General features: G+C 34.3%; 1 protein-coding gene and 1 long non-coding RNA gene across 6 annotated transcripts in view; both read right to left on the reverse strand.

The window, feature by feature from the left end:
- LOC121415231 lies at positions 1-6,576 on the reverse strand. The gene is made up of 2 exons (XR_005969974.1): positions 6,281-6,576; positions 1-2,609 (listed from the first exon to the last, which is right to left on the reverse strand). It is a non-coding gene; the product is annotated as an uncharacterized LOC121415231 (long non-coding RNA).
- A 6,794-nt stretch (positions 6,577-13,370) lies between these two features.
- The window catches only part of LOC121415232 (ras GTPase-activating-like protein IQGAP1), a 153,867-nt gene continuing 141,345 nt past the window's right edge, over positions 13,371-25,892 (reverse strand). For all 5 annotated transcript variants that reach the window (XM_041608409.1, XM_041608413.1, XM_041608410.1 and 2 more), the window contains 6 exons: positions 24,854-24,957; positions 19,554-19,668; positions 18,637-18,797; positions 17,603-17,713; positions 15,616-15,724; positions 13,371-14,196 (listed from right to left, as the gene is read on the reverse strand). In XM_041608409.1, coding sequence (XP_041464343.1) covers positions 14,083-14,196; positions 15,616-15,724; positions 17,603-17,713; positions 18,637-18,797; positions 19,554-19,668; positions 24,854-24,957 — 714 coding nt within the window. In that variant the 3' untranslated portion in view covers positions 13,371-14,082. The remainder of the gene's footprint in view (positions 14,197-15,615; positions 15,725-17,602; positions 17,714-18,636; positions 18,798-19,553; positions 19,669-24,853; positions 24,958-25,892) is intronic.

The raw sequence follows: 25,892 nt of genomic DNA on the forward strand, positions 1-25,892 counted from the left end.
GACTTGCCCTTCAAAATGCTATTTTAAAACAGTCAAAAGAAAAATTTGGCAAACTGGACTTTTAGTACTTTTTGTTCATACATTAATAACGATTTTAAATATACATTGTTTCTTACTTCCCAGGAATGAAAATCTAAGGCCCATTCTTAAAAATGGGTCCGTTTAATTGAAGATTTTTCCTTTTTTGAAAACATGAATTTACATCCGAGATGGGGTAAGATGTCTGGATAAGTTAAATGTTCTACACTTCTGCAATTCATTCGCGAACCACCACATAATAATATGCAAAATTTATGTAGCGCTTAAGATGTTTCTATAAGCGCTGCATATAGTACCAATTTACCACACATTTGTGGAGATAATAGCGCCAAATGTAGAAGGGGAAAGTGGGTTGTCATTCCCTCCTCAAAGAGAAAAGACGTGGAAGCTTACATTTTTTTTTACTAAAAATGTTATTCAAATTCACCAAACTATGCAATATATTCCTTTAATATCACTACTGAAAAGGCTTTAAGTGTAATGTTCGCTCTGTTCTCTTGCTTCTGAGTTCATACATAAAAAAATATCCATGGACCAGACAACGTGTTCCTAGTAAAATCCCCCAAAGCCTAAAAAAATATAACATATTTAAGATATAAATGATTGACATGGAAGAGCAAAAAATGACCGAATGCAGCCTCCTCCTTTAGCTAGTTATATAGAGACTTTACTAAACAGCACAGGAATGATCCAGCAACATTGATATTCCTATTATAGCAGAATTCAGTCAGCATCTAGGTTATGTATAAAAATGCAAATTTACCTGCACGCAAGGCGGACAAAGTTTTCTTTTATTTTTTATCGCGTTTTAGTTTTTACATTATTTTTTCTGAATAATGCAAATAAAATGTGGAAAAAATAACGGAGAAGAGTATAATGATGCCGCAATCGCGGAGGGAAGATGAACTGATTTGGTTGATCAATAAGTGAACCCACTGATCTTCACACTTTTGTGGTGAGATCAGTGACATATTAAGAGTTGTTTTACAATCAGTATAGCTACGTGTCTAATTTCACTTTTTTCTCACTAATCATAAGTTTGTTTCATTTTGATTTTTTTCTTAAAGAGAAAGCATAACTGTGCGGCGTAAAACTACCTGCCGAATTCGGAGAGGATATTTTTGACTGATCGAATATCCCATTTTGGATTAAAAGTCACAGAAATAATCAAATTATCTGGGCTTTTAGTTTTTAAACAATTGCATTTCACTGTTTCAATAATGAATTCTGATTGGTAAAAAATACATAATGATGGCTATGCGATATGCGCGGGCTTGAAGGGGGGGGGGGGGTGGGCGAAATGAGAGAATAAATTTACTCCAAAATGTCAGATTGTGGTCAATTTTGTGAACTAAACATTTTTTTTACTCTTGGAGGTTGCTCTAACAATGCCTAAACTTGCCAAATAGATAACATCATGCATAATATTGTATATCCTTTTTATGATGCACAGAAGGCCTGAAAAAAACACATTCTGGTTGTAAAACAACCCTTAACGGCTTGACGTTTTTTGGAACATTCCCTTCATGTAAAGTAAACTCCCGCGTAAACTTCCTTGGAATCGCGGAGTTGTTTTACAATCAGTATAGCTACGTGTCTAATTTCACTTCTTCTTTTTTCTCACTAATCATAAGTTTGTTTCATGTTGATTTTTTTCTTAAAGAGAAAGCATAACTGTGCGGCGTAAAACTACCTGCCGAATTCGGAGAGGATATTTTTGACTGATCGAATATCCCATTTTGGATTAAAAGTCACAGAAATAATCAATATATCTGGGCTTTTAGTTTTTAAACAATTGCATTTCACTGTTTCAATAATGAATTCTGATTGGTAAAAAATACATAATGATGGCTATGCGATATGCGCGGGCTTGAAGGGGGGGGGGGGGGGTGGGCGAAATGAGAGAATAAATTTACTCCAAAATGTCAGATTGTGGTCAATTTTGTGAACTAAACATTTTTTTTTTACTCTTGGAGGTTGCTCTAACAGTGCCTAAACTTGCCAAATAGATAACATCATGCATAATATAATATATCCTTTTTATGATGCAGAATTAGGCCTGAAAAAAAAAACACATCCTGATTGTAAAACAACCCTGACATTCTTTGAAACATTCCCGTCATGTAAAATAAACTCCCGCGTAAACTTCCTTGGAATCGCTGGCCGGCATAAGGCCCAAAACTGGATCCTTGATCACTCCTCACCATGATGAGCCTGCATCTGCTGAACTCTTGGTATCGGCAAGATATATATTCGTCGACCGAACTTCACCGTCTGACACCATCTTCCTTCTCTCGGTAAAGCTGCGGGTAGGCCTACACGTCGACATCTGACCTCTTCTCAAAATGTAACCGCTGGATACTAGTACCTCAATCTGCAATCCTCCTCACCCGCCATCAATGATCTCCTGAGTATCATTTCCTGATCATCATCTCCTGTTCCATTCCTTGATGACCACGCCGCCGCAGGGATGGGGTTGTGTGTACTCGAGCGTAGACCTATATCCCACTTCCAATTTTGGCTCAGCTAGGGTACATCTTTAAAAAGTCTAGTTATTTTGCGCTGATCAGCTGAAGAGAAACAAAGAGAAAATAAAAATAAGTGAAACAGTCAAATAGTCATACATGAATGTATACAGTTTCTATTCTATGTCATCCCAAACAATATAATAGACGATGGGCGTGGGCTGGGGTCGGGGCGGGGAGCACCACTCCCCAAGAGTCCAGAGTTCCACCCTATTATATAGCAAAAAAAGAGAGAAAATATTAAACAGCTAAAAAATATAGATAAATAAAATATGATAAATTACTGGAATATAATAATATAATTATAATATTATAATATTATCTTAGCAGCCTGAAATCAGTATGTTAACAACTTTGAGTATCTTCCCCCTAATCCTTATTCCTATCTGATTGGTTGAAAGTAAAAAATGTGCATGCCGTGGCCATACAGTAGTTTTGCTTTTCATACAATCCCGCAGGTACTCCGCGCTGCCCACATGAGGGGCGGTTTAAAAAAAATGATGCGACCCAAAAGAATTTTGACACCCCTACCTTTCCTGTTGATTCTGGCAAATGAGCAATAGCCACAATAAAAGACAAGTAGCAGATAAGACTGGCCGCCATGTACGGCAGGCAAAACCCAGCGAACAGAGACTTCTTTTTTGCCCCGTTAATTGTCAAAGTTCATTGAACAAAGTTGTTCAATGATTCAAATTTATTTATGAATTTTTGATATTCCGACTTAAAAAAAAACTGGACATTCTCAGCCGTTTTTGTAATCATTTTTAGCGCGAGCTGATAACTTTGGATATTCTGACCAGAAAATCAAACCTGCAATAGTTTACGCAGGTTTAAAGTAAGAACTAGATATATATATATATATATTGTGTGACAGAAATTGATGAAGAGAACAAAGGTATAGGCGTAGCTTAAATCAAGGTTCCCCAGAGCCATCTACCCTTTTGGAAAAATTGGTGATGCCGAAAAAATGTCTCTGCTTTGAGCTTTGAACGCCGGTGCCTTAACCACTCGACCACAGAGGCAGGTTAGTGGCTAGGGCGACCCCGATCCGATTGACCGTCAGACACATTTTCGACACCATACCAATTATAATTTCCTTTGTCGGGTGAAGTTGGGTTTTGAATAATGGCAATATATATAGTGTGGTGATAAGTTTACTTCTACCAATCGCCGTTGAGTTGTGAATATTAAACATAATGAGATGAGGCGAGGCCAACTCAACAGATGACGCAGAACACCATTTATTTGCTTTAGCTTTCGTCTGTTAATTGAGACTTCGTCAGAAGCGTCTGTAATTACAGACGCTTCTGACGAAGTCTCAATTAACAGACGAAAGCTAAAGCAAATAATGGTGTCCTGCGTCATCTGTTGATTTATATATATATATATATATATATATATATATAAATGTATATAAATAAACATCTGCGAGTGAGCAAAGTACAAGCTGGTTTTATTAGATTTAGACCTAAAAACTGGACATTCCATGCATCTTTTTTTAATCATTAATTTACTTATTTATTTTATTTCCAGGCAAAAGACAAAAAGTATATATTATACAAGAGGAAGAAATTACCACCGACTAGTGCCTGAGGGTGACTAAAAGAAAAACTAGTTTCTATTATGAAGTTTTCCTCACGAGTCGGGGCTTACAAATATACAAAAATAAAATCTGTATAAAATGACAGTATATGTTTATATGCATTATTTATACAAAGAACCGAATGATAAAGTGTTTCCATGTGTGCAATTATAACATCCAGTCAATGTGAAATGTTCATGTATTTAAATAATCAACGTTATGCTATTGTCAGATAGGTTGAGTTGCATAAAGAACTTAAATGTTACCAATCATGAAGATAATGGGTAACTATCTTCTTAAAGTAATGATGTCAGGGGCCGGAAAAAGCATGAGTTGACAATTCCTATCTAAAACCTGGACATTTATCTTTTAAAGCAGCAACGAACCAACAGCCTTACCGGCGCGCCACCTGGAAGTCCTCAACTACTCACATCTGGCCAGTATAACATTCTGCTCTGTGTAGTCTTTTAATATAGGCCCAATTGAATGATAATATACTATAATTCAGGGACGGCAGAACCGGGGGCACAGGGGGACAATTGCCCCCCCCCCAAAAAAAAAAAATCCTCTATGAAAAAAATGCCCTTTTCAACATGGAATTTTCCCTTTTTTCAAAATGAAATGTGCCCTTTTTCAAAATGAAATGGACCTTTTGAAGTAAAACAGTATATTTTAGGCAAGAAAATCACAAAATGTTTGGCTCGCATCAATTATTGTTTAGTAAGGTACTCATCCCGTTCATGGTTGGATCGTGTTTTGCACTTGCATCAATAATGTTAATGTACTCATTCTATTTTTTGTTACAAAAATACTCTAATGTCCAGTTTTCAGGTTAGAATATCAACAATTTTCAGCTCGCTCTTCGGTCGCATCATTCGATTGATGAAATATGCATCATATTCATGAGTCATTAAATGCACTCATAAACAGGTTCCTTTCCTGGTCAGTATATTACAAATTTCAGCTCGCGCTTCGCCTTATTGCTTTAATTTGATACACACCTTTTCATTATAACAAAACTGCTCTTAATTTCCATGTCTTATTTAAATCTCATGGTGAAAATACCCGTTTGTACCATATGATGCCCATTTTGACATAAAAGTGCCCCTTTTGGGCTCCCCCTCAACGATTAATTCACTACTCAATACATTCATACTACATAAATTAGGTTACCAAGGAGCAAAACAAGTAGGCCTACTTTCTTTAAAAAAAAAACGCATTAGGTTCTCTGAATTGATGAGATGCTCATCTAAAAATGTATACTTTAGTTAGATAGGCCAACGCATCATGTTCATGATTGCGATTAATGGTTAGAATGTCCCGTTATTAATAATTCAGCTCGCGCTTCGCAATCGCTTCATTTTATAGTAGCATCCATCCTCTTCATAATTTTCCTAAATGTAAATTAAACATTGTTTTACATATGTCCAGTGTATACAAACAATTACAGATTCCGCTTCACGCTCGCGTTAATTATTTGAGATTCTTTATTACATAAAATACATACTAAAATGTAGTCTTTAGATCGGAATATAAAAAAATCAAGCCCGGCTTCGCCTTTGCACCATTTTATTTAGGAATTAAGACACCCATCCTCTCCATGATTAAAAAGAATGAATGCCCCGTTTTAGGTTTAAATCTTAAAAAATTATGAAGGTCGCGCTTCGGGCTCTAAATAATTCAGAAACATTCCTCGTTCGTGATTCGACTGTTGTGTTTTTCAGGTCGGACTATCAAAAATTTTCACTTTCCAGCAATTCCTAAAAGTTTCCTTTCCAGGCCATATTTAAGCATTGTCCCGTTCTCTCTCCCTCTCTTTTTTTTGTTCTCCTCTTCGATCCTCTAAGCCTTTTTTGTTGGTCTCCCTCCTTCTTCCTCTTTCTTTTATATTCCCCCTCCTTCCTTTCCTACTCAATCTCCCTTATTTCAAACGGGAGCGCAGATTTACAATAAAATTGTACCCCCTCCCGAATATACGGCCATGCTCCCGATTAGCTGTGTCTTCATTCAGTTAAAAGCCAATTGTACTATTACGGGTATGGCATGGAACATTTTTAATTGATCTGAACCAGTTTTAAGAGGTTATTATTCCTTCAATTTTAAGACCAAACATTAAGATAATTACATAACTCACCTGACTACCACGGCACCAAACTATGTTTTCCCGAGATCAGCTTCCTGAAGTTTCTATATTATTTCCCCTGTCTAACATGCAGTAATATCATGAAAATAAAATCTGTCGGATGTCTTGTTTTTTGGAGAACACAATCATGTCACTTCCCTCAGCATTTACACCGATGATGTTGTTGTTGCTTGCTGTACATTCTACCCTGTCTACGAAATACATTTTGTCTCTCGCCTGTCACGTTCAGCTTTTCAAATTTCCCGCCATTGTTCGCTCATGTTCTCCACCAGTGCACGACAATGGCCCTATTATGGATGGTCATGCGTCGTTTTGTTCATGGACTCCTAGTGATTACATAATCTAGGTCAATAGTCTAAAACTTAAACTCAACAATTCGTGTTACTTAAGATTCTTCATGTCATAAAAAGAAACTAACATAAGAAATAGTAAATTTAAAAAAGTCACTGAAATTTCGGAAAAACAATGAACAGGACTTAGTGGAGTTCATTAACTTCAACTTGAAAAAAAAATGCTGAAAATACAGCAATATTGGTGCGCAAAATGAGCTCAAATCAGTAATAATTCATTTAGTAATACTAAAATGATTTGTTTGCTTACATATTTTGTTTACCATGTAGGAATAGTTTTCTTCGGGTAAGACAGATAATGGCCTTAGATATTCTGATAAATGAAACAAATACTAAGGTACTTTAGGATGAAAACATATGAGGCGGGTGTATATCCGTCAGTGAAGAAAATGTAGTTTTTTCTTCAAATCGCATGGGATTTACTGTTGGGTTCGATAAACAAAAGAGTAAAAACTTTAAATTTTCGGAATAGGAGTGGTGATATCTTAATAAATAAAGTTGAAATAAGAAGCATAGAAGCAAATTTCACTACCGTGTGAGAAAAAACAACAACAAACTTTACATCTCACTAATACCCAATATATATAAGATAAAAATATGTCATGAACGCATAATATGGCTAGAAAGAGTATTTTCTACAAAATAATGTGATACTATACTTATGTGGTAGGTATGTGATAACGCTTGGATAATCAGTAGGTATTTTTTCTACTGATGTAAATTTTGATTTGCGCCAAAGTAAGGCATGGCTGCAATGAATGAATTCAGATGCCAATGGTGTCATAATCCTACATGAGTTAGTATGAACATATTTACAAATCCATTTTCAATGAAATTAACTTGACAATAAGTGTTTACTAAGCAATTATAATGTAAGTTATTGAAAGGTATTTGAAATGGATTTTAATGCATCCCTTGTAGGATTATGACATCATTGATATCTTGATTCATTAATTACAGTTATGCCTTACTTTAATTGGCACAAATCAAAATTTTCATCATTACAAAGAATACCTCCTGATCATCCACGCGTTAACACATACCACATAAAAATGGTATCAAAATTAATGATTTAGAACACTCTTTCAGGACATACATAATAATCATGTGTCCATAATGTGTTTTTTCCTTGAATTGGGGATTTGTAAGGTGTCATTTTTTTTTCTACTTCACATGGTAGAACAAAAAGCTTATCGAAAAGTTTGTTACAAAGATCGACGAATTTTAAAACCTGAAGGAAGAATTGCTATGTAAAAATGACAAAAAGAGCAGAAGCACGCCCTCTGTTGGGGTATGGAAAAAAGAAGGGGGAAGAATATAAAAAATGCAAAATATAAAATTACAATATAAACTAGAAATATAACTGAAGGTGATTAGTATGGATTAGGCCTAATACATCCGCGATATGCCGTTACTATGACAATACAGTTTCCAACACACTTGGAAGATGATTCGTTCATGCTTTTACCCACGATGAATGTTCGTGCCAAATTTCAAAATCAATGGTAAAAAAAAAAAAAGGAAGGGAAAGTATTTTACCTGGGTCTTGGCAATAACATGCTGTTACCATGGTTACCATGGCTACACAATTTTAAACAAACGTGGAAGCGGGATGTTTTTACACGAAGACCAATGTCGGTTCCAACTTTCATTAGCACTAGCCTAAAACTAGCAAAGTATTTTGATCCTAACCTTTCTCTCGGGGCCAATCTCATGTTCAGATTATTTTCGAACCTTTCCAGGGCTCTGTATAATCATTTAGACTCCATTTACTTTCTCGCAAGTCTCATTTATTGTACTGTTCTTTTTTTCTCTTTTCTATCGAGGTCTCCATCATTGTCAAGCTCTTGGTTTAAGATGACTTTTTCCTACATTTCTGTTATCTTTGGAATAATATACCGTATTCTATTAAAACATGCCGAACTCTCAATTCTTTCAAACGTTATTACAAATTACATCTTTTAAGCTTGTATTCTTTAATTTGCTTGTATAACTACACTATATATTTTGAATGTATGTGTTAATATCTGTTTTCATTTATGTTATCTGTTTTTTATGGGGGGGGGGGTAATATTTATCGCTTTTGTCTTATAGTTGTTGGGTCAATAAGGATAAAGTTGTTGGGTCAATAACGCTCAATAATAAGGCTATCTGCTCTTTTTTGTTGGCCCTTCATTCTCATAAATGTTTTTTGTATGTTGTGAAAATGTTTTACTTATGTACCTTACGTATGTTTTCCATGTTTTTATTGAGAGTGTAAATAAATTGAATTAAAACTGAAAATCTATAATGGGTGGTGTTCTGATAATCAAACCTAGGTTTCACCCCTGTCTAAACTACAATTTAAACCACAATTTTATGAAATGCTTGCTTCATTATATTTCTTCCATATTTACGGAAATTATGATGTATCAACTTATCTTTGTGTGAAAAGCTTTGCATCATTTCAGTAATTAAGTTTGCATCAATACGATTTCTTTTGTTCTCTTTTTCTTTCCTGTAATACATGCATGTACGCATATAAGAATAAGTCAACTATAATTTCTTCATTTCCAAGGGGGATCCACACTTTACAAGTTTTGCTTTTTAGTGGATCCACCTCATTTCCATTTATGCTCTATATCATACTGTTTTTTTTCTGTTTTACGAAGTAAAAATGCTCTATAAAATTGTACTTTATTTGTATTGCTTTATATTACTTTGTATTATGTTTTGAATGGAAATGAAATAAAAGAATTGAATTGAATTAAAATTCATATTTTTGCATTTTCCTATTCTTCACATTCCATGTTTCAATCAATTTTGGGACAATATGTTGCAGAAAAGATAAGAGTACTTTTTTAAATTAGTTAATGAGTTGGCAACTGGCACTCCATAAAAATGTGTCTAAGTTAACCTACGTTTAAAGGGGAATGAAACCTTTGGAACAAATAGGCTTGTGTAGAAACAGAAAAATCAAAGAATAAGAATAAAGAAAGTTTGAGAAAAATCGGACAAACAATGAGAAAGTTATGAGCATTTGGATATTGCAATCACTAATGCTATGGAGATCCTCCCATTGGCAATGCGACAGGGATGTGTGATGTCACTGATGAACAACTTTCCCTTTGGTGGACTATAAAATACCCTCAAAATGTCTTTTTACTTTTTCTAATGATACAAACTCTTTATCCAAGATGTATTCTTAAAAATATGTATTACATACATGCCCTCATGTAGAAAGAACACATGATCTATGGATAGATGTGATAAAAGAGGCAATTCAAATGAAATATATACTAAAGTAATGGGGAGAGTTGTTCATGAGTGACATCACACATCTTTGTCGTGTTGCCAATTTGCTATCTCCATAGCATTAGTGATCGCAATATTCAAATGCTCATAACTTTCTCATTATTTGTCCGATTTTTCTCAAACTTTTGTTGATCTGTTTCTTTGATTTTTCTGTTTTCACACAAGCCATCTTGTTCCAATGGTTTCATTCTCCTTTAACTAAATCATGGCCATCACAATACCACCCAAAGGGTTTATCTTTTGATATCAATAAGAAAAGAAACAAACAAGAAATGTGTAGTTTTGAGAATGCAACTTGTTGTAATTGTGATTTTTCAATATTTTGTCTTCATTCCTGAACTATGCATTGAGAAATTGTTGTGAACTTTATTACGAATACATCAAATCAAATCAAGTGATCCAAGATTTTATCATTTCTTTGAAGCAAATGTAATAAAATTCATTCCATAACACTGTAAATTTTGATGGTCTTAAAAGGGAGTTAAATCAAAGTTATTTATACCCTAATGTGAGATACATATCCTTGAAATTTTTAGAAAAAAATTTCTGAAAACCAAAATCACAAAATCTATGGATGTCTGAATAATTATTGTGCTTACATTTTCGAAATGTGATGTAATTAAATTCCGCATTTTAACCAATCATATCATTGCAAGAACGCCCTAAACAAAACATTTTCATGCACCTGATCAGAGCAGAAATGCCCTTATGCAATGCTCTTATTATTATGTGTGCTGTTAAGGGCTATTTTGCATGCATGGGATCCACAAAGGGTAAGTTAAGGGTGTTCTTGCAATGACATGAAATCAAATCAAATATGACAGAACCACTCGCTCACCTTACTCGCCTCATTCTGTACACGTACTGGACAGAACTCACTCCATAAACTATTTCCAGTATCCCTTATATTTACGTTTATTTCACTTGAAACGGTACAGGCAGCCTGGTATCAAGACATTATAATCAAAACAAAAAATAATGGCCACAATGGAGAGACATGGAACATACGCTCAAATAAAAACTTTTACACTGAACTGAATTACAATCAAGACTTTCAATATACAAGCTATGCTAAACAACCCCTAGTTTAGGATGCATCTCAAGCAAAGAAAACTGCCCTCCTTTTATTTCTACATTGTTCTATCATCCTTCCGATTCCAGCTCATATTTACACTGGAATTCAAGGCAGTTTAAAAGGTTTCAAAACCTTATAACACAAAACAAAACTGTTAACAACATCAACAACAAAAATGTCAGATGTTTTCATTTTGGTTAGTAAAAAAAATCAGCAAATTATTTTTGGTAATGATCTGGTCCATAAGAAGTATTGGTCATATTACAAGAGAATGGAAGGAAAACAAGAAGCTTAATGTGATAGAAATTGTACACAGCTACTCACATGAATCCATATTTGAAATATGAAATATACAATTGTTTTTTTTACATCAACCAAAGCTTGCACAACATATTTGATAGTAAATTCCAAAAAGAATGATAAAATGAATTGTAGCATGCATACCATATGGATCTCTGCCAATGCGTATCAAGTTAAAAAAAAAGCCGGAAAAAGTATATATGATATAAAAAAAATCTGAATATACACTTACATAATACATTTAGTTGCATGAAATAAAAGGAGAATGAAAGTTCTAACATGACCTCAACAAAATATGTATATATATCATCAGTTGAGAGCCAGAAGAGTGTTACTGGAGATGAAAGATGTTCTGTTGAGAACCAGGAGGGCACTATTGCTATACAAAGTCAATGGTAATAGCACCCTTCTGGTTCTCAACTGAACATCTTTGATCTGCTACATATAATATACTTATGCCTCTCCTCCCATGTATTCATTTGGAATGCCCTATCTCATATTCAATCAAAAATGAAATAGACTACAAAAGGGTACCATATGCAATATCATTTTTAATGAAACAACATATTTAGAAGACTGTTGAGAAATGATACAAAATTCAGGGAGGCATTACTATAATAATAATTTCATCTTCATCCTTTTATATCTAATAAATAAAAGAAAAGAGATACGAGTCCAAAGTTTGAAATGCCTTTTCAGCAATCGCAACGATAAATATTCAATGTTATCATATCTCCATAAAGAATGACGGGTGTATTGACATACACAGTATTTTTAATTGCTAGTGAAGTTATACTTATCAAGCAAAATATATATAAATATACAAAATACATGATTGCTATATTCATGAACTACATGCCACCAACCATCACTACAACGACACTAAACCCAGCACCAACTTACATTTGAGAAAATTCAAATTATCACTTTTTTTTTGTTGAATGAATTCAATCAATTTAGAACTATAAGTTACTCAATAATCCTTCATAAAACAAATATACATGCATGCTTTAAGGCTCCTTCTAAAGGCGAGCATGAAATTAACAGCTAACACATTTCTAAATAAAAATCCATTACAAATCAAAGGCAACTTTCTTGACACAAGAAATAAAAATAAAAAATAACTTTGCATAGAAGATCGTTATTCAAATATATGCAGGAGACAATTAACGTCATGTATCTTATTAAAGCAACTGACAAATTGCAATTGAATTCATTCTTCGATGAAAAATCATAATAATAATGGTTGAATCATTTCATTCATGCTGTAAAATACTACACATCATTATCAAAACTTTTCGTTGTTATGAATTATGCGAAGGATTGTGATCATCAGTATGACTATATTTCTATTTTCACACTTTTTATGCTTTGCATCAGTAGAGTAGTCACATATGTTTATATATCTCCATGGTAAAATTCATGTATATAATTAACAGTTCATTGTTAGTGATGACTCTGTTAAAATCATGTCCCATGAACTTGAATAAATATCCTTAACTTCTTGCAGGAAATAAGTAATAATAACAAATAGGTTTTAAAACTTAAGTCACCTTTTTCTTATGCAAAACTTACAACCAATCCAAAAAATGGCCTGAACATTATGTCATGTCAGAGACTTCACTTTGTACACCTGAAAGGGGGGCCTTCCTCTCATTTGCGGATGTAAAAGAAGATGGAAGGCTTAAAATCGGCTTGGAAGATTACTCTATATAAAAACCTGTGAAAGCCCATGGTTGCCATGACAATCTAGAACTATTTGAGTCACTTCAAATAAACAAACTTTTGAAAAAAATGCATATTGTTTGATCAGCTGATCATACAGGTTTATAAGAACACTTTGGAAGATCTCCTCTGGCTTACTACAAACATTATCACAAGTTCATTGAAATTACAAGGCTTTTTATGAGAAACAAAAAAATGTTTCATAAAAACATCAATTATAAACATATTTCTCCCCTACAAATTACCCTCTTGGTCACTTTGAAAGAAAGTGGAATGAATCAACAAATCAATGATAAACGAAAATGATATAATTATATTCGAACACATTATGATAATATGATTGAAATGAATATGAATCAGGCACATATATATTTGTTTACATTATTTTATAATTAGAAAATCATTATCTCCAGCACAAGGCTATTGTATATAAATAAGTCAAGATGATCTATTTTAATTTTGCAAGTTTTCCATTGTGCTACATGTACCTTCTTATTGCATTCGTCAAAGAAGTATTCTTAATTTTCTCCTGAGAAAATGATTTTTAGTTAAAAAAAGGATAAATTTCATCTTAACAATTCTACTCAATTCAATATTAAACAGTTTATGACAATCTGTATTTTATCAAACTATTTTATTTTTTCAACATTATTTTTATAATAATAAAAATAATAATTATAATAAAAAACCATAGAAGTGAATTATATTCAACAATTTGGTCATAGATCCTGCACATCAGGAATCTACAAAAAAATGGCACAATTAATTGAAAATTATAAGAAATCATCAAGAGTAAAAAATAGTATGGTAAATAGAACCAAAACAAAAGCAACAACGTTTGTTTGTTATCAATTACGCCATTTCCAAGCATCTCACTTCATTATCCACACAAAAATACCCCACCTCTTCCAACATTTGTACCAAACATAGGTCATTCATAAAACAATCTATATTTCAATATAAGAGTTCATATGTACTATACAATATATTACAAACTTTACAAAGCCTATGTATCTATCGTTGCCATGCCCGGCGACATCGCTGAACTCCTACTTGCCGTAGAACTTCTTGTTGAGGAGGAAGATGAGGAGATTGACGTTGATCTTTGCTCTGCCGAACATGTTCATCACCGCGGCGCCCTCGTACTGTAGCTGAAGAAGATCCTGAAGAATAAGCAATGAAATAATTCATAACAATATTTACAATAATGATATCCACATGAAACATTTATATAACAGCTGCATATAATTAGCCAAGCTTTAGTAAAGCTGCCAACATATTTCAAGACTGAAAGACTCAATTAACCTTTTGCTTGACTAGAGTATTAAACAGTGAATTGTCAACTTTGGCTAAAGGCACATTTCATTCACTATATATAAAGAGTCTATTTGTAAACCACAAACAAAATAGTGATGTGTGCCATTGCAAGGTCATACATATAATTTTTTCGGGGTGGGGGTTAAGTGATGCATAAAAATTTGTGAAACTCAAAACCTAAGGGCTTAAAGTGGCTGAGCTAGTTCCTTAGGCGCTTTTGCCTTTTTAAAAGTGAAATTGAAGGATTTTGTCCATACTTTGGTGAAATTTTAGAAAATTTTCAATAATGAAATGTAGGTTTTCAAAATTTCTTGGGAGACAACTGCCCCTTGCATACAGCCATGTTGTATAGTACTGTGTACAGACAAAGCTTTTCTTAAAGGTAAATGCTAGTTTTGGTAACGATATCAAAATGAGTTTGCACAGAATCTAGTGAAATGACCACAAAAGTGTCTGTTTGTATAAATAAATCGTATGTGCCAAAGGATTCTGGAAGAAATTGTGTAATTGCTGAGAAATCATCAAATATGCACAGGATTTGGGTAGAGCGTCCGGAGAGCGTAGGGCCCGACATTCAAAGCAATAATTATACCTTGTCCCACGTGCGCTTATCTGTGTTGGGGATATTCAGTCTGAACATTTTTCAGCGTAGATTTCACAAAGTTCAGTTTATGTAACTGTACCAGATCTAGATCCTCGATGATATACAGACAATTAAGCCTTGTTTTACAGACATTCTCATGAAATCAGTGTTTACTGCAACTACTGGAATTTATCTTTAACAATTAAGCAATCAAAAGTTATTGTGGATTGAATAAGCAAAGTCCATGCAAACCCCCTTTACGGTTGCACCCTAAAACTATGGCACAGGAGGGATTATGCCAATGGTAGGAAAAGACCTAATTTATTAACACCAACCCATATTCTGAAGTCAGATTTAATCTAGTCCATGATCTAACTCCTTGTTAAAATTAAGGGTAGCCAAACATGTCAAATTTTGTTGACATTACATGCTTCTCATGTTAACTGAGCTCTTTCCTAATTCTTAAATGGTGAAGACATCTATCTCAATTACCCTTCTCAGACAGTAAAGAATGATTTGAGGGTCAAATAAGCTGATCACTGACCTCAGCAGTCAGATATTTATGTGATCACTGACTGTCCATAGTCACACCACAACTTTCAACAAGAGATAAATTAAGCCAGACTATGTACTATAGAATATATTACAAACTTTACAAAGAGTACAGGCCTCTGAAACTGACCTGGAAAACAAGTTCTACGCTATCCATCTTGACTCCAAGGAATTTAGCCGACACATCGAAAACACCGGGCACATTGGTAGCCGAGATCTCAAACATGACATTCTTGAATCTAAGGAAATAGAAACAAACATACAGAAATCATCTCTCTGGGAGTTTAAATGGGTGATGCATGAGATTAGATAACAATAATACATAACATTTATAAGGCACTTACTACAGGTGTTTCCAAGCGAAATGTAATCTGTTTATGGTTTATACTTGGGGGAAAAAAGAGTTATGAATTATGACAAAACTAAGACTAATAATGAATACAGGTGCACACCACCCACTGACCAACCCACAACTGGATATTATCTACGAATTCTGAACATCACATGTTAATTTGTATTGAAAAATAGTGCATTTTCTTCATTTTTCTTTAACTTGAAGGTAATATGGACAAAGCCTAGCTTCATGAGAACGACTGAAAATTAATCTATGAATGCAATGCAATTAGAATGGTTCTTTTGCAAAGCCTGTACTGATAGCACTAAAGACAAGATGAATTCTGATGAATGTATGGAAAGATAATGGCCGTATTCTGAAGTCAGGTTTAACTTAGACCATGGTCTAACTCTGTGCTAAAATTATGGGAAGCCAAAAAGTGTCAAAATTCGAAATACATGTAGGTTGTATGTTTCTCATGTTTAACTTGCTCTTTCCTGATTCATCAATGGTGAAGACAATCATCTATTCATACTTCCTAGAGAATTATGAATGATTTGAGAGCCAAATGAGCTGAAATATAATATCCCTATTGTTAGTGATTTGTGTAACTATTGGCTATCCATACTTAAACCACAACTCTAAACCTGAGTTTAAGTTGAACCCAACTTCAGAATACGGGCCAAAGAGTTCAACTGCACGAAAACATGTCCATAGCACACAAGGGTAAACAGGTAGGTTTTGAACTGCCCTGACATGTGCTTCATACCCCCACATTTTTAAGATCATATTTATGCACTTTAAAATTTTCTACCTTCTATTTCTTGTAGATCATTTTCATGCAGTTTATGATTTTATCACATTTTCTAGGTGCATAATTTAGTTTTTGCAGTCATTTGTAATTCAGCTTCAGACTTCAAGGAATGATGTTCTATTTACAAATAGGTCATCACTATAAGGCTTTTTAATTACAAATGAATGCATTGTAGAAGTCCAATTCGATTCATTTCTTGGTGTTACATGTAGGTATAGTGTACTTGTGGACCAAAATTTCCAAAAATATGTATTGAACAGAATAGTCATAAACTTCAGCTCACTTTTACAGTGTAATCATAAACAGCACCTTTATTTTACATCTTATCTGAGGGGTTAGACTTACTGTGATTGTTCTAATCCATCAATCTCTAGGATCACACCCTTCTAATGCAGTCTTACGCAGTGTAATCATAAACAGCACCTGTATTTTACATCCTATCTGAGGGGCTAGACTTACTGTGATTGTTCTAATGCATCCCAGCATAGCTTCTGTATGAGCTGCCAAAGGGATTACTACATGTACATCAAGTATCAATCTCTAGGATCACACCCTTCTCATGCCGTCTTTTACAGTGTAATCATAAACGGCACCTGTATTTTACATCCTATCTGAGGGGCTAGACTTACTGTGATTGTTCTAATGCATCCCAGCATAGCTTCTGTATGAGCTGCCAAAGGGATTACTACATGTACATCAAGTATCAATCTCTAGGATCACACCCTTCTCATGCCGTCTTTTACAGTGTAATCATAAACGGCACCTGTATTTTACATCCTATCTGAGGGGCTAGACTTACTGTGATTGTTCTAATGCATCCCAGCATAGCTTCTGTATGAGCTGCCAAAGGGATTACTACATGTACATCAAGTATCAATCTCTAGGATCACACCCTTCTCATGCTGTCTTTTACAGTGTAATCATAAACGGCACCTGTATTTTACATCCTATCTGAGGGGTTAGACTTACTGAGATTGTTCTAATCCATCAATCTCTAGGATCACACCCTTCTCATGCAGTCTGGCAGCATTGTATTTCAGGGCCGACTTGCTGTCCTTTGCCTTGGCCTTTGATGATCGTCTGCAGATTGAATTTGAAGAAAAACATTTTTATTATAAGCATCTGAGGCATAAAACTTTTGCCACAAAAATCTGGCAAACAAAATTATGGCACTGAGCATAACACATTGAAAAACTATGGCAAAAAAAAAAAGTTTTTCTTTTATGTAACAGGTGCCAGGTCTTCAAATTTCAAGTAAAATACTGTGAAGACAGATGATCTTATTGTCTTTGGTAAAGCTAAAAAATATAAATGAAAAAATGGTAAAAAACAGACAATGGAACAATATATATATTTCATTTACCGATGCATCAAACTTGAAAAAAAATTTATGCACCAATCTTATAAAAAAATGTGAGTAATCCAATGAATCCCAAATACGGAAAGACAGCAACACCGTAGTTGAGAGTGTTATGTGTTTGAATCCCACCTCAATCCACACAATGCCACTCTCCACCCAGGTGTTAAATAGTTACCCTAGTAGAAAGCGAAAGCCTTTGTAGTATGTCTGAAGAGGGTAAATTCTGAAAATTACTTGTCCATGATCTAGGGATTGTTCTCTTTGCATGGATTTGTATTTCTTAATTTTAAGTTCTTTGGGCATCTCGCAGTCGATTGAACTTCAATTCATGAAGATGAACTAAATAAAGGTTCAAAATAAGAGTAGGGGAGACTGGGGTTAGTTGGAACATGGGGTAAGTTGAAACATTGTAATTTTCTTTAATACCTGTAAAGTAAATTTCTGCAATACTGCCCTCAATTTATTGTTATTGATACTACAACTGTTGTATAATTAATAGCAATAAATTGAGGGCAGTATTGCAGAAATTTACTTTACAGGCGTTAAAGAAAATTACAATGTTCCAACTTACCCCATGTTCCAACTAACCCCGGTCTCCCCTAACTTAAAATTGCTCTCATTGTAGTTTTCTATGTATACTCACTTAGCCTGTAGGTTATCCAGACAAGTCTTGATGTACTGTGCGTAATAATCACTCTGTTCGTTGTAGAAGGTTGATTTAGATTCCAGACCGTTATAAGTTGATCTGAGTTTCACTATGTCTTGCTTACGTCGCTGACGGTATCTCCTCTGGTTTCGAATATCCTACAGAAATGATTAACGGATGCAAAGAATGTCAACATTTGAAAGACTATGAAATTTAACATTGAAATTTCTAAAATAGATTATTATTTTTTTACTTAATTCATTCTTTTGTACATGTTACCATTATAATATGACGAAAAGTGGCCCATAAATTATAAACCATAATAATAATAATTTGTAGAAAGTTCTTACATCAAACTAATCAAATAAAAATTTTCACAAAAGAAATGGTTGATGAGTGTTGCTACCTTAACAGGCTATTGACAACAATATTATTTTTATATAGCGCATTTATGTAAATACCTACATTCGTAAGAATTTACATTAAAATTTAGTATTTTCTTTGGAAGAATATTCATATAAAAGAGATGCCACTAATTCAATAAAACTTAAGTGTATCAAGGGAACAGATAGCACATTATTTTTCTTCTTCAAATTTTTGAATCCATTTGCAGCTTTCATTATTATTAGGGTTGTGCTCTCATGCAACAAATAATATCTGCTACAATTCTAATTCAAATTCAATCTGAATTCCAACAGAACATAAAGTATAATACAAATTTCATATATTTATGATTACAGTAATACAAATGATAATTAACATATCAAGACTATATCATATACTTAGAGTATGTAAATAACATATATATATAATGCAAGATGTGAATTAAAAATAATCATTTTAGTCCCAGGCTTCAAAATCCATGTCTGGCTAATTTCAAAAGATGTCAATTCCTGAATTAACGTAATAATTACCTGTGCGATAGCATTGACCATGGTTTGGTAATTATCTTTCTCAGAAACAAGCTCAGCTTCCGCCAAGATCTTCAGGCTACGCTCAACCTTTCGCTTCTTGGCCTCAAGAGGGAGCCTATTGAAAATGAAATGGATACCAAAATATTGAAAATCATATGGAAGCAAAAGCTTAACAGATCCTAATATAACTGCACAATACATAACCAAGATTCAAGATAATACAATATTAATTTAAATAGCATTATGTTCAACATATAAAGTATTTAGTTCACACTCTTGAAATTTAGATTCAGAATCACATTTTAAGAATTTTTTTAAAAACTTCCCACTTTGGAAATTGAGACTCAGAAATGAAGTTCCTTATTAAAGTTCAACATTAGTTACACAGTCATGTTTTTCAGCGTCTTCACCAGCTTTTTTCAAATTCAAGGGGGGAGGGGTTTTAGGAGTAGTGGATGTACTGATAGCTAGTATGTACTACATGTACATGTCTGAAGTAGATATGAATATATTAACACTGATACTAGGAACATGATGCTCTTCTCAACCCCCCCCGCCACCTCCCCCTGCCACAGCCCTAATTCTTTTTTTTTTTTGGGGGGGGTCTTAAGGGGGTGTGTTCGCACCCTCCGCACTCCCTGGCGACGTTCATTTCCATGTATTTGTTTTCATCAAAAAGTCAATATCCTATTTAAATTCACTTTTTTTTCTATACATGTATAATATTGCATGTTATGTATTACATGCAATTGGTGTTTGATTACATGTATATGAGTGGTGGAGAAATATTGAATGAAGTCTTTCTTTGAAAAAAAAAGTAAATATCAACTCATATCGAAACGGAATGGCATGTGGATAAAAGAGAGAAAAAAAAAGAACAAATTATACAAGAAGCCCTGTCGCTCTCTCAAGTTGTATTCATTAGTCAGTGATGAAATCATTGTTTATTTATTGATTGCATTATAAAAGTATCTTAACAGAAAAGAGCTGATAAAAATTTTGTTCATGGAAAATACCTACTCTAGGTTAATGGTGAATTGAAATTAGTATGCAGAATGGCAGAATGATGATGATAACTACATGTAGAAGTCAAATAAAATGCAGGGTTTCAACAAAAATATTGTTGAAATTTTTTTTTTAAATAGAGTTGAAATTTTTTTTTGACAAAATTGGACTAATGGGGAGGGGGAGTGCAAATATAAGATAAAAAACAAAACAAACATGTAATGACCAAAATACCAACAGATATCAAAATCATATTATGAAAGAAAGGGGGGGGGGAAGAATTAAGAATTTAAGAAAATATGAATTCTTCGAACTGCTAAATATCCTTCAACTACTTTGCTGGTACGCATGAACAATTGCTATATTCTAGCTACAACTCAAATATGAGAGGATCAGTATAAAATATGAAGCAAATTCTCTTAAACAGTAATAACTAAGAGCTGGAAGTAAGACCCTATTTTTATTGAATGGGAAAGGCTTAAAGGAATTGCAAGTTTAGTATATTGTACGAAAATGAAATATACATTTATCATCATACATTCCATGTAGTCGTGAATTGACAGTTCGTAACTAAATATGTTTGATAATCATCCACACACACAGTCAAGGTGTGGAGGTGCTGTGGTCGAGTGGTCCAAGGCGCCTGACTAGACAATTGAAAGTCTGGGGTTCAATCCCCGGACATGGCATTTATACACTTGAGCAAGGCACTTCCTCAACATTAATCTTTTATCCTACATTCAATCAACAGAAATGCTCTCCGCATTCCGGACAATTATGTGTGCACTTGTAATTTCTTTTTAAGAATGCATTTTAAGGTAGTCTACACATCCCAGACTTTCATTTATTTTGATGTCAATAGAAGCATACTTATTTCATTCATCTGTTATGTTCACAAAGGCCTGCTTAGTAGCTTGAATTTTACAGTGCAAATCATATCGGAGATCTAAACATGTAGCATAGCTTGGCATTTAGAAAAAAAGTGCTTGCTGAAACAAAATATTTTTTTACAAGTTATTACCTTTTGATGGCATTAGACCTAGTGAGTTGTCTGAATCAATGCAAACATTTTTAGATTATATTATTAAACTGGTTTGATAATAATAAAGATTTGGGCAATTTTTGAAACACATTCATAAACTTATCAATAATGAAATATCACATCAGTAGTACTTGGGTGTGTTTTTTTCTCTCAAGCACATTTATAAATCGCTTTGGCCACATGTGAAAGTACAATATTTTGTCATTTGTGGATTCAGTAATTTCACCCCAAAATACACCAAACTCTAAATATTGACAATCCAAGTATAAGTAGGTAAAATTCTTACATGAAATTTATAAATTATCAATTATTATTATAAATCAAAATTTCTTGAATGAGCATGCCTAACAAAGCAGCAGCAACACAACAGTCCTTCGAACTCAGAAACAGGCATTCTTTGTCCCTTTAATAACAAACAAATATGATGTTATTCATCTGTAAATGACTATTGTACAACGCCTACTTAGCTTGTTGTACGCGAGCAAATGGGAAGCTGAATGTCAAACATTTACACCGTTGCACGCAAGACGTACCATCCAAAATGTACCGTTGCACGGCTTTGGGAGGTGACGTCACAATACGATTCAATAAATATGAGCATAGCTTGCTGGCTACATGCGCAATGCTGCCCGAGGTCATGTGCGCTTGTGATGTGGGATTTGCTTTTTGCTTTCAATTTTTTGGCTCCCTTTTCATAGATACTGAAAGAAAAAACTCCCTTTTCCCCGATATTTTTGCTAAAGTTCGAGGCGTTGTACAACACAAATAGCGAATATTCTTATTCGTGCAATGGTGCGAGATTTCGCATTCGGTGAAAGAAAGAAACGCTCTATTCAACTCAGAGCATCTTTCTTTCGCCTCATGCGAAATCTCGCACCATAGCACTCATGCCTATTCGCTATTTGTATATTATTCTTTCAGTAGTAATTACACACAAGGGGATGTCTGCATTATGGTTTCTTTCATCATTATTTTTTTTGTAAGTAACTCATTTTTTTATTTGCATGCTAATTTAAGAAAAAAATTCTGTTTCACAATCAATATCTTTTAAAATCTACTTCCACTGTCAACTCAACACTTACAACTTAAACCTACAAATCATCGAAGTGATAACAGTTATACACTCCCCTCCAAAAGTTTGGGAACGCCTGCATTCAGTGTGTGTTTTTCTATACTTGGTAGACTTTATTGATTTTCAGGCTCATAGCACAGTTGAATTTTTGTTTTAAAGTGATGATTATACAGCAGTGTAAATTTTGTTATTGATTCAAACAAATTTATACTCTCTTAAATGGCTGGCTACCAGTCAAGATGGCATTCTCTTCTTTTATTACATGCAGTTATTGCAGTTATTCAGAGCTTTTACACTAATACCTGTGCAACTTCATTCATTTTTCCTTTTCCTAGTCAGAAGTCAGACACAAAAATGAAATTAAACAATACTCAGTACGTGTGTCACTGACATGGAAAACTTTTTTATATAAATTCTATTTAATAAACATAAAAGACAATAAATCATATATTTCTTTTAAATAACCACAATAACAATCAAAAGGGCGTCAGCTTTTTTTCTTGATCATGGAAACTCATTTATTGCAAAAAGACTTCACAGTTTATTTTGTTTTTGTGATACTGTAACAAACAAAATAAAATCTAGAATGAATTTTTTTGGCATGTGTTTCTTTTTCAAAGTGTTCCAATTAGACTGTCTTCTCATCAAAGAATCCTCCTTTGACAGCAATAACAGCACAACACACTCTCGGCATCCTGTTGGTCAACTTGTTGAGGGAGTCACTTGAAATACCCTGCCATGCCTTCTGTAGTATCTCCCACGTACAGATGAGTCTCACTTGTTGGGCGAGTTTCTCGAACCTTCCTGTCTAGTTCTTCCCAAAACAGCTCGATGGGATTGAGATCTGGGGACTGGGGCGGCCAATCCATGATTTCCAGGACTTGTTTCTCTTCCTTTTTCTTCAAGTAGTCTTTGCATAGTCTTGACGAGTGTTTTGGGTCATTGTCCTGCTGGAAAACGACCCCTTCTCCAATCAGGCGTTTCCCTGAAGGGATGGCCTTCTGCTGTAGGATTGAATGATAGCCATGCTGGTTGAGGATACCCGAGTCTACTCTGTGCAAGCTGCCTACCTTTCCTGCATCAAAGCTCACCCAAATGTATTTATCTTCAGCAGGAGATGTTGTTTTTGGCCTACCACTTCGTCTCCTGTCCCCATTAGACCCAGTGGCCTCTTATTTGCGTTTCAGGCTGTAGTGAACAGCATGGACACTGATCTTGAGTTTCCTGGCTATTCTCGCATGGAGTAGCCTTCTTTCCTCAAAACTACAATTGACTGAATTGTTTCCAAAGAAAGCTGTCTTGTATTAGCCATTTTAATTTTGTGACTGACTTCTGACTAAGAAAAACTGAATAGGCAAAATGAATGAAGGTGCACTGGAATAAGTGTTAAAAAACTCTGAATAACTTTTGAATTCATTTTCATTTCAAATTGCACTGATGTCTACTCCACTTCCATGCATTTTCTTTAAAGAAGGATTAGGCATTTGTCAAGTTCATATGTTTTCCAGGATAAAGATGCAGATTTCCATAAATTAACTGTCTTATGAACAATACTGAGCAACAAATTCTGAGGACATCTGCTGTAACATTCACAAAATAATGGGAAGAATTTCAGAATAGAACCGCAAACAGAACAATGTTAAAGGAAGTTAGAATTTTTTAGAGAATGCCATCTTGACTGGTAGCCTGCCCTCTTTGGCAGCTGCGCGTCTCTTAAGACCTTTGAATTTGTATGAATCAATGATAAAATGTACACTGGTGTATAGCCTTCACTTTAAAACAAAAATACAGCTGTACTATGAGGCTTAACTTCAGTAAAGTCTACCAAAGTTTGAAAAACACACACTGAAGGCAGGTGTTCCCAAACTTTTGGAGGGGAGTGTACATACGTTTTTTTTTAAATTAGGCCCTTGGTTTTTTGGCTTTTAGATGATAACAAAGTTGTCACATGAAATTTGCTCTTGTGACAATTGCTCCAGGCTTCATTTCGTCTAAGATTTAGGGTTAGAGTTGCACAAGAGTTTTATGCTAGGTTTATGATAGGGTGAAGTGTTAAATCCAGGGTTGAAGTTGGTCGTTTGATTAGTGTATTGAATTTATAGTGGAGCAATTGTCGCCGGAGCAAATATCATGGAACCACAACTATATAGAAGGAATACAAAGAGAATTGAGATGACTTACTTGCTGTCTTCTAGTTGTGATGTATTTCTCGTCATTTTACTTTCTTCACTTGCCTTAGCATCTCTCTTCATCCTCTGATCAATCAATCTATTATGCTCCTCTTCCTGACAAAGTTAGAAAAAAAACAAATAAACCAACTGCTCACTGGAAAAACTTAAATGAAAATATATCCAATTATTTTCATAGATTTTTCCCGTCCATGTTTCTTTAGAACGAGTCCCAAACTGACGATTAGTATGAATCGCATGCATTATTTCAACAAATCCAGCCTCCATATAACTGTAGGGGAAGGCGGGGTAAGTTGAGCATAGGGGCAAGTTGAGCCACCAGGCCCAGGCCAATAATGAATGAGTCAGACAATGTGGTGGTGTCATGTATTGATGACCCATAGCATAACCCCTAACCCCACCACACTGTTTTCAACTTTGAAACAAAAAGTAGTTTTTTAGAGGAAAAAATATGAATTTCAGCCAAAAAAGTAAAAAAGAGTGTGAAATAGATAAGTCCTTTATAAACACACACATCTTTAGATATAATAAAGACATGATAACAACATTATTAGTCCAGGTATGGATCTTCATTCTTGTCATAGTCTTTTATATGATGGATGCATAATAAATGTGTGGATACAAAATTATCGCACTAAGTTCGGACTGGGGTAAGTTGAGCCAAACAGCATGGGGCAAGTTGAGCCATGGTAATTCCTATGGTAATGTATCTTAAAAAACAAACAAACCATAAAAATCGATTGAAATGCTGGCTGAAAGGAGCAAATTTACATGACTGCTCTTTTCCTTTTAAAGGATGTTTAGTATTTATAGAGAATTAGCAAGTGAAAAGACTTTAAACAAAAAATTGACATGCTGGTTCTCCCCCTCATACATTTTGTACATAGTTTTTGTGGCTCAACTTACCCCAGGAGGTGGCTCAAACTTACCCCATATATGGGGCAAGTTGAGCCATTTGACATCGTTTTTTTTTTTCAAAGGTCACGATGACTTTCAGTGTGGGGATAGAAAGTTATATATAGGTGGAAAAT

This window comes from Lytechinus variegatus, chromosome 5, assembly GCF_018143015.1.
Source record: "Lytechinus variegatus isolate NC3 chromosome 5, Lvar_3.0, whole genome shotgun sequence".
Lineage (NCBI taxonomy): Eukaryota > Metazoa > Echinodermata > Echinoidea > Temnopleuroida > Toxopneustidae > Lytechinus > Lytechinus variegatus.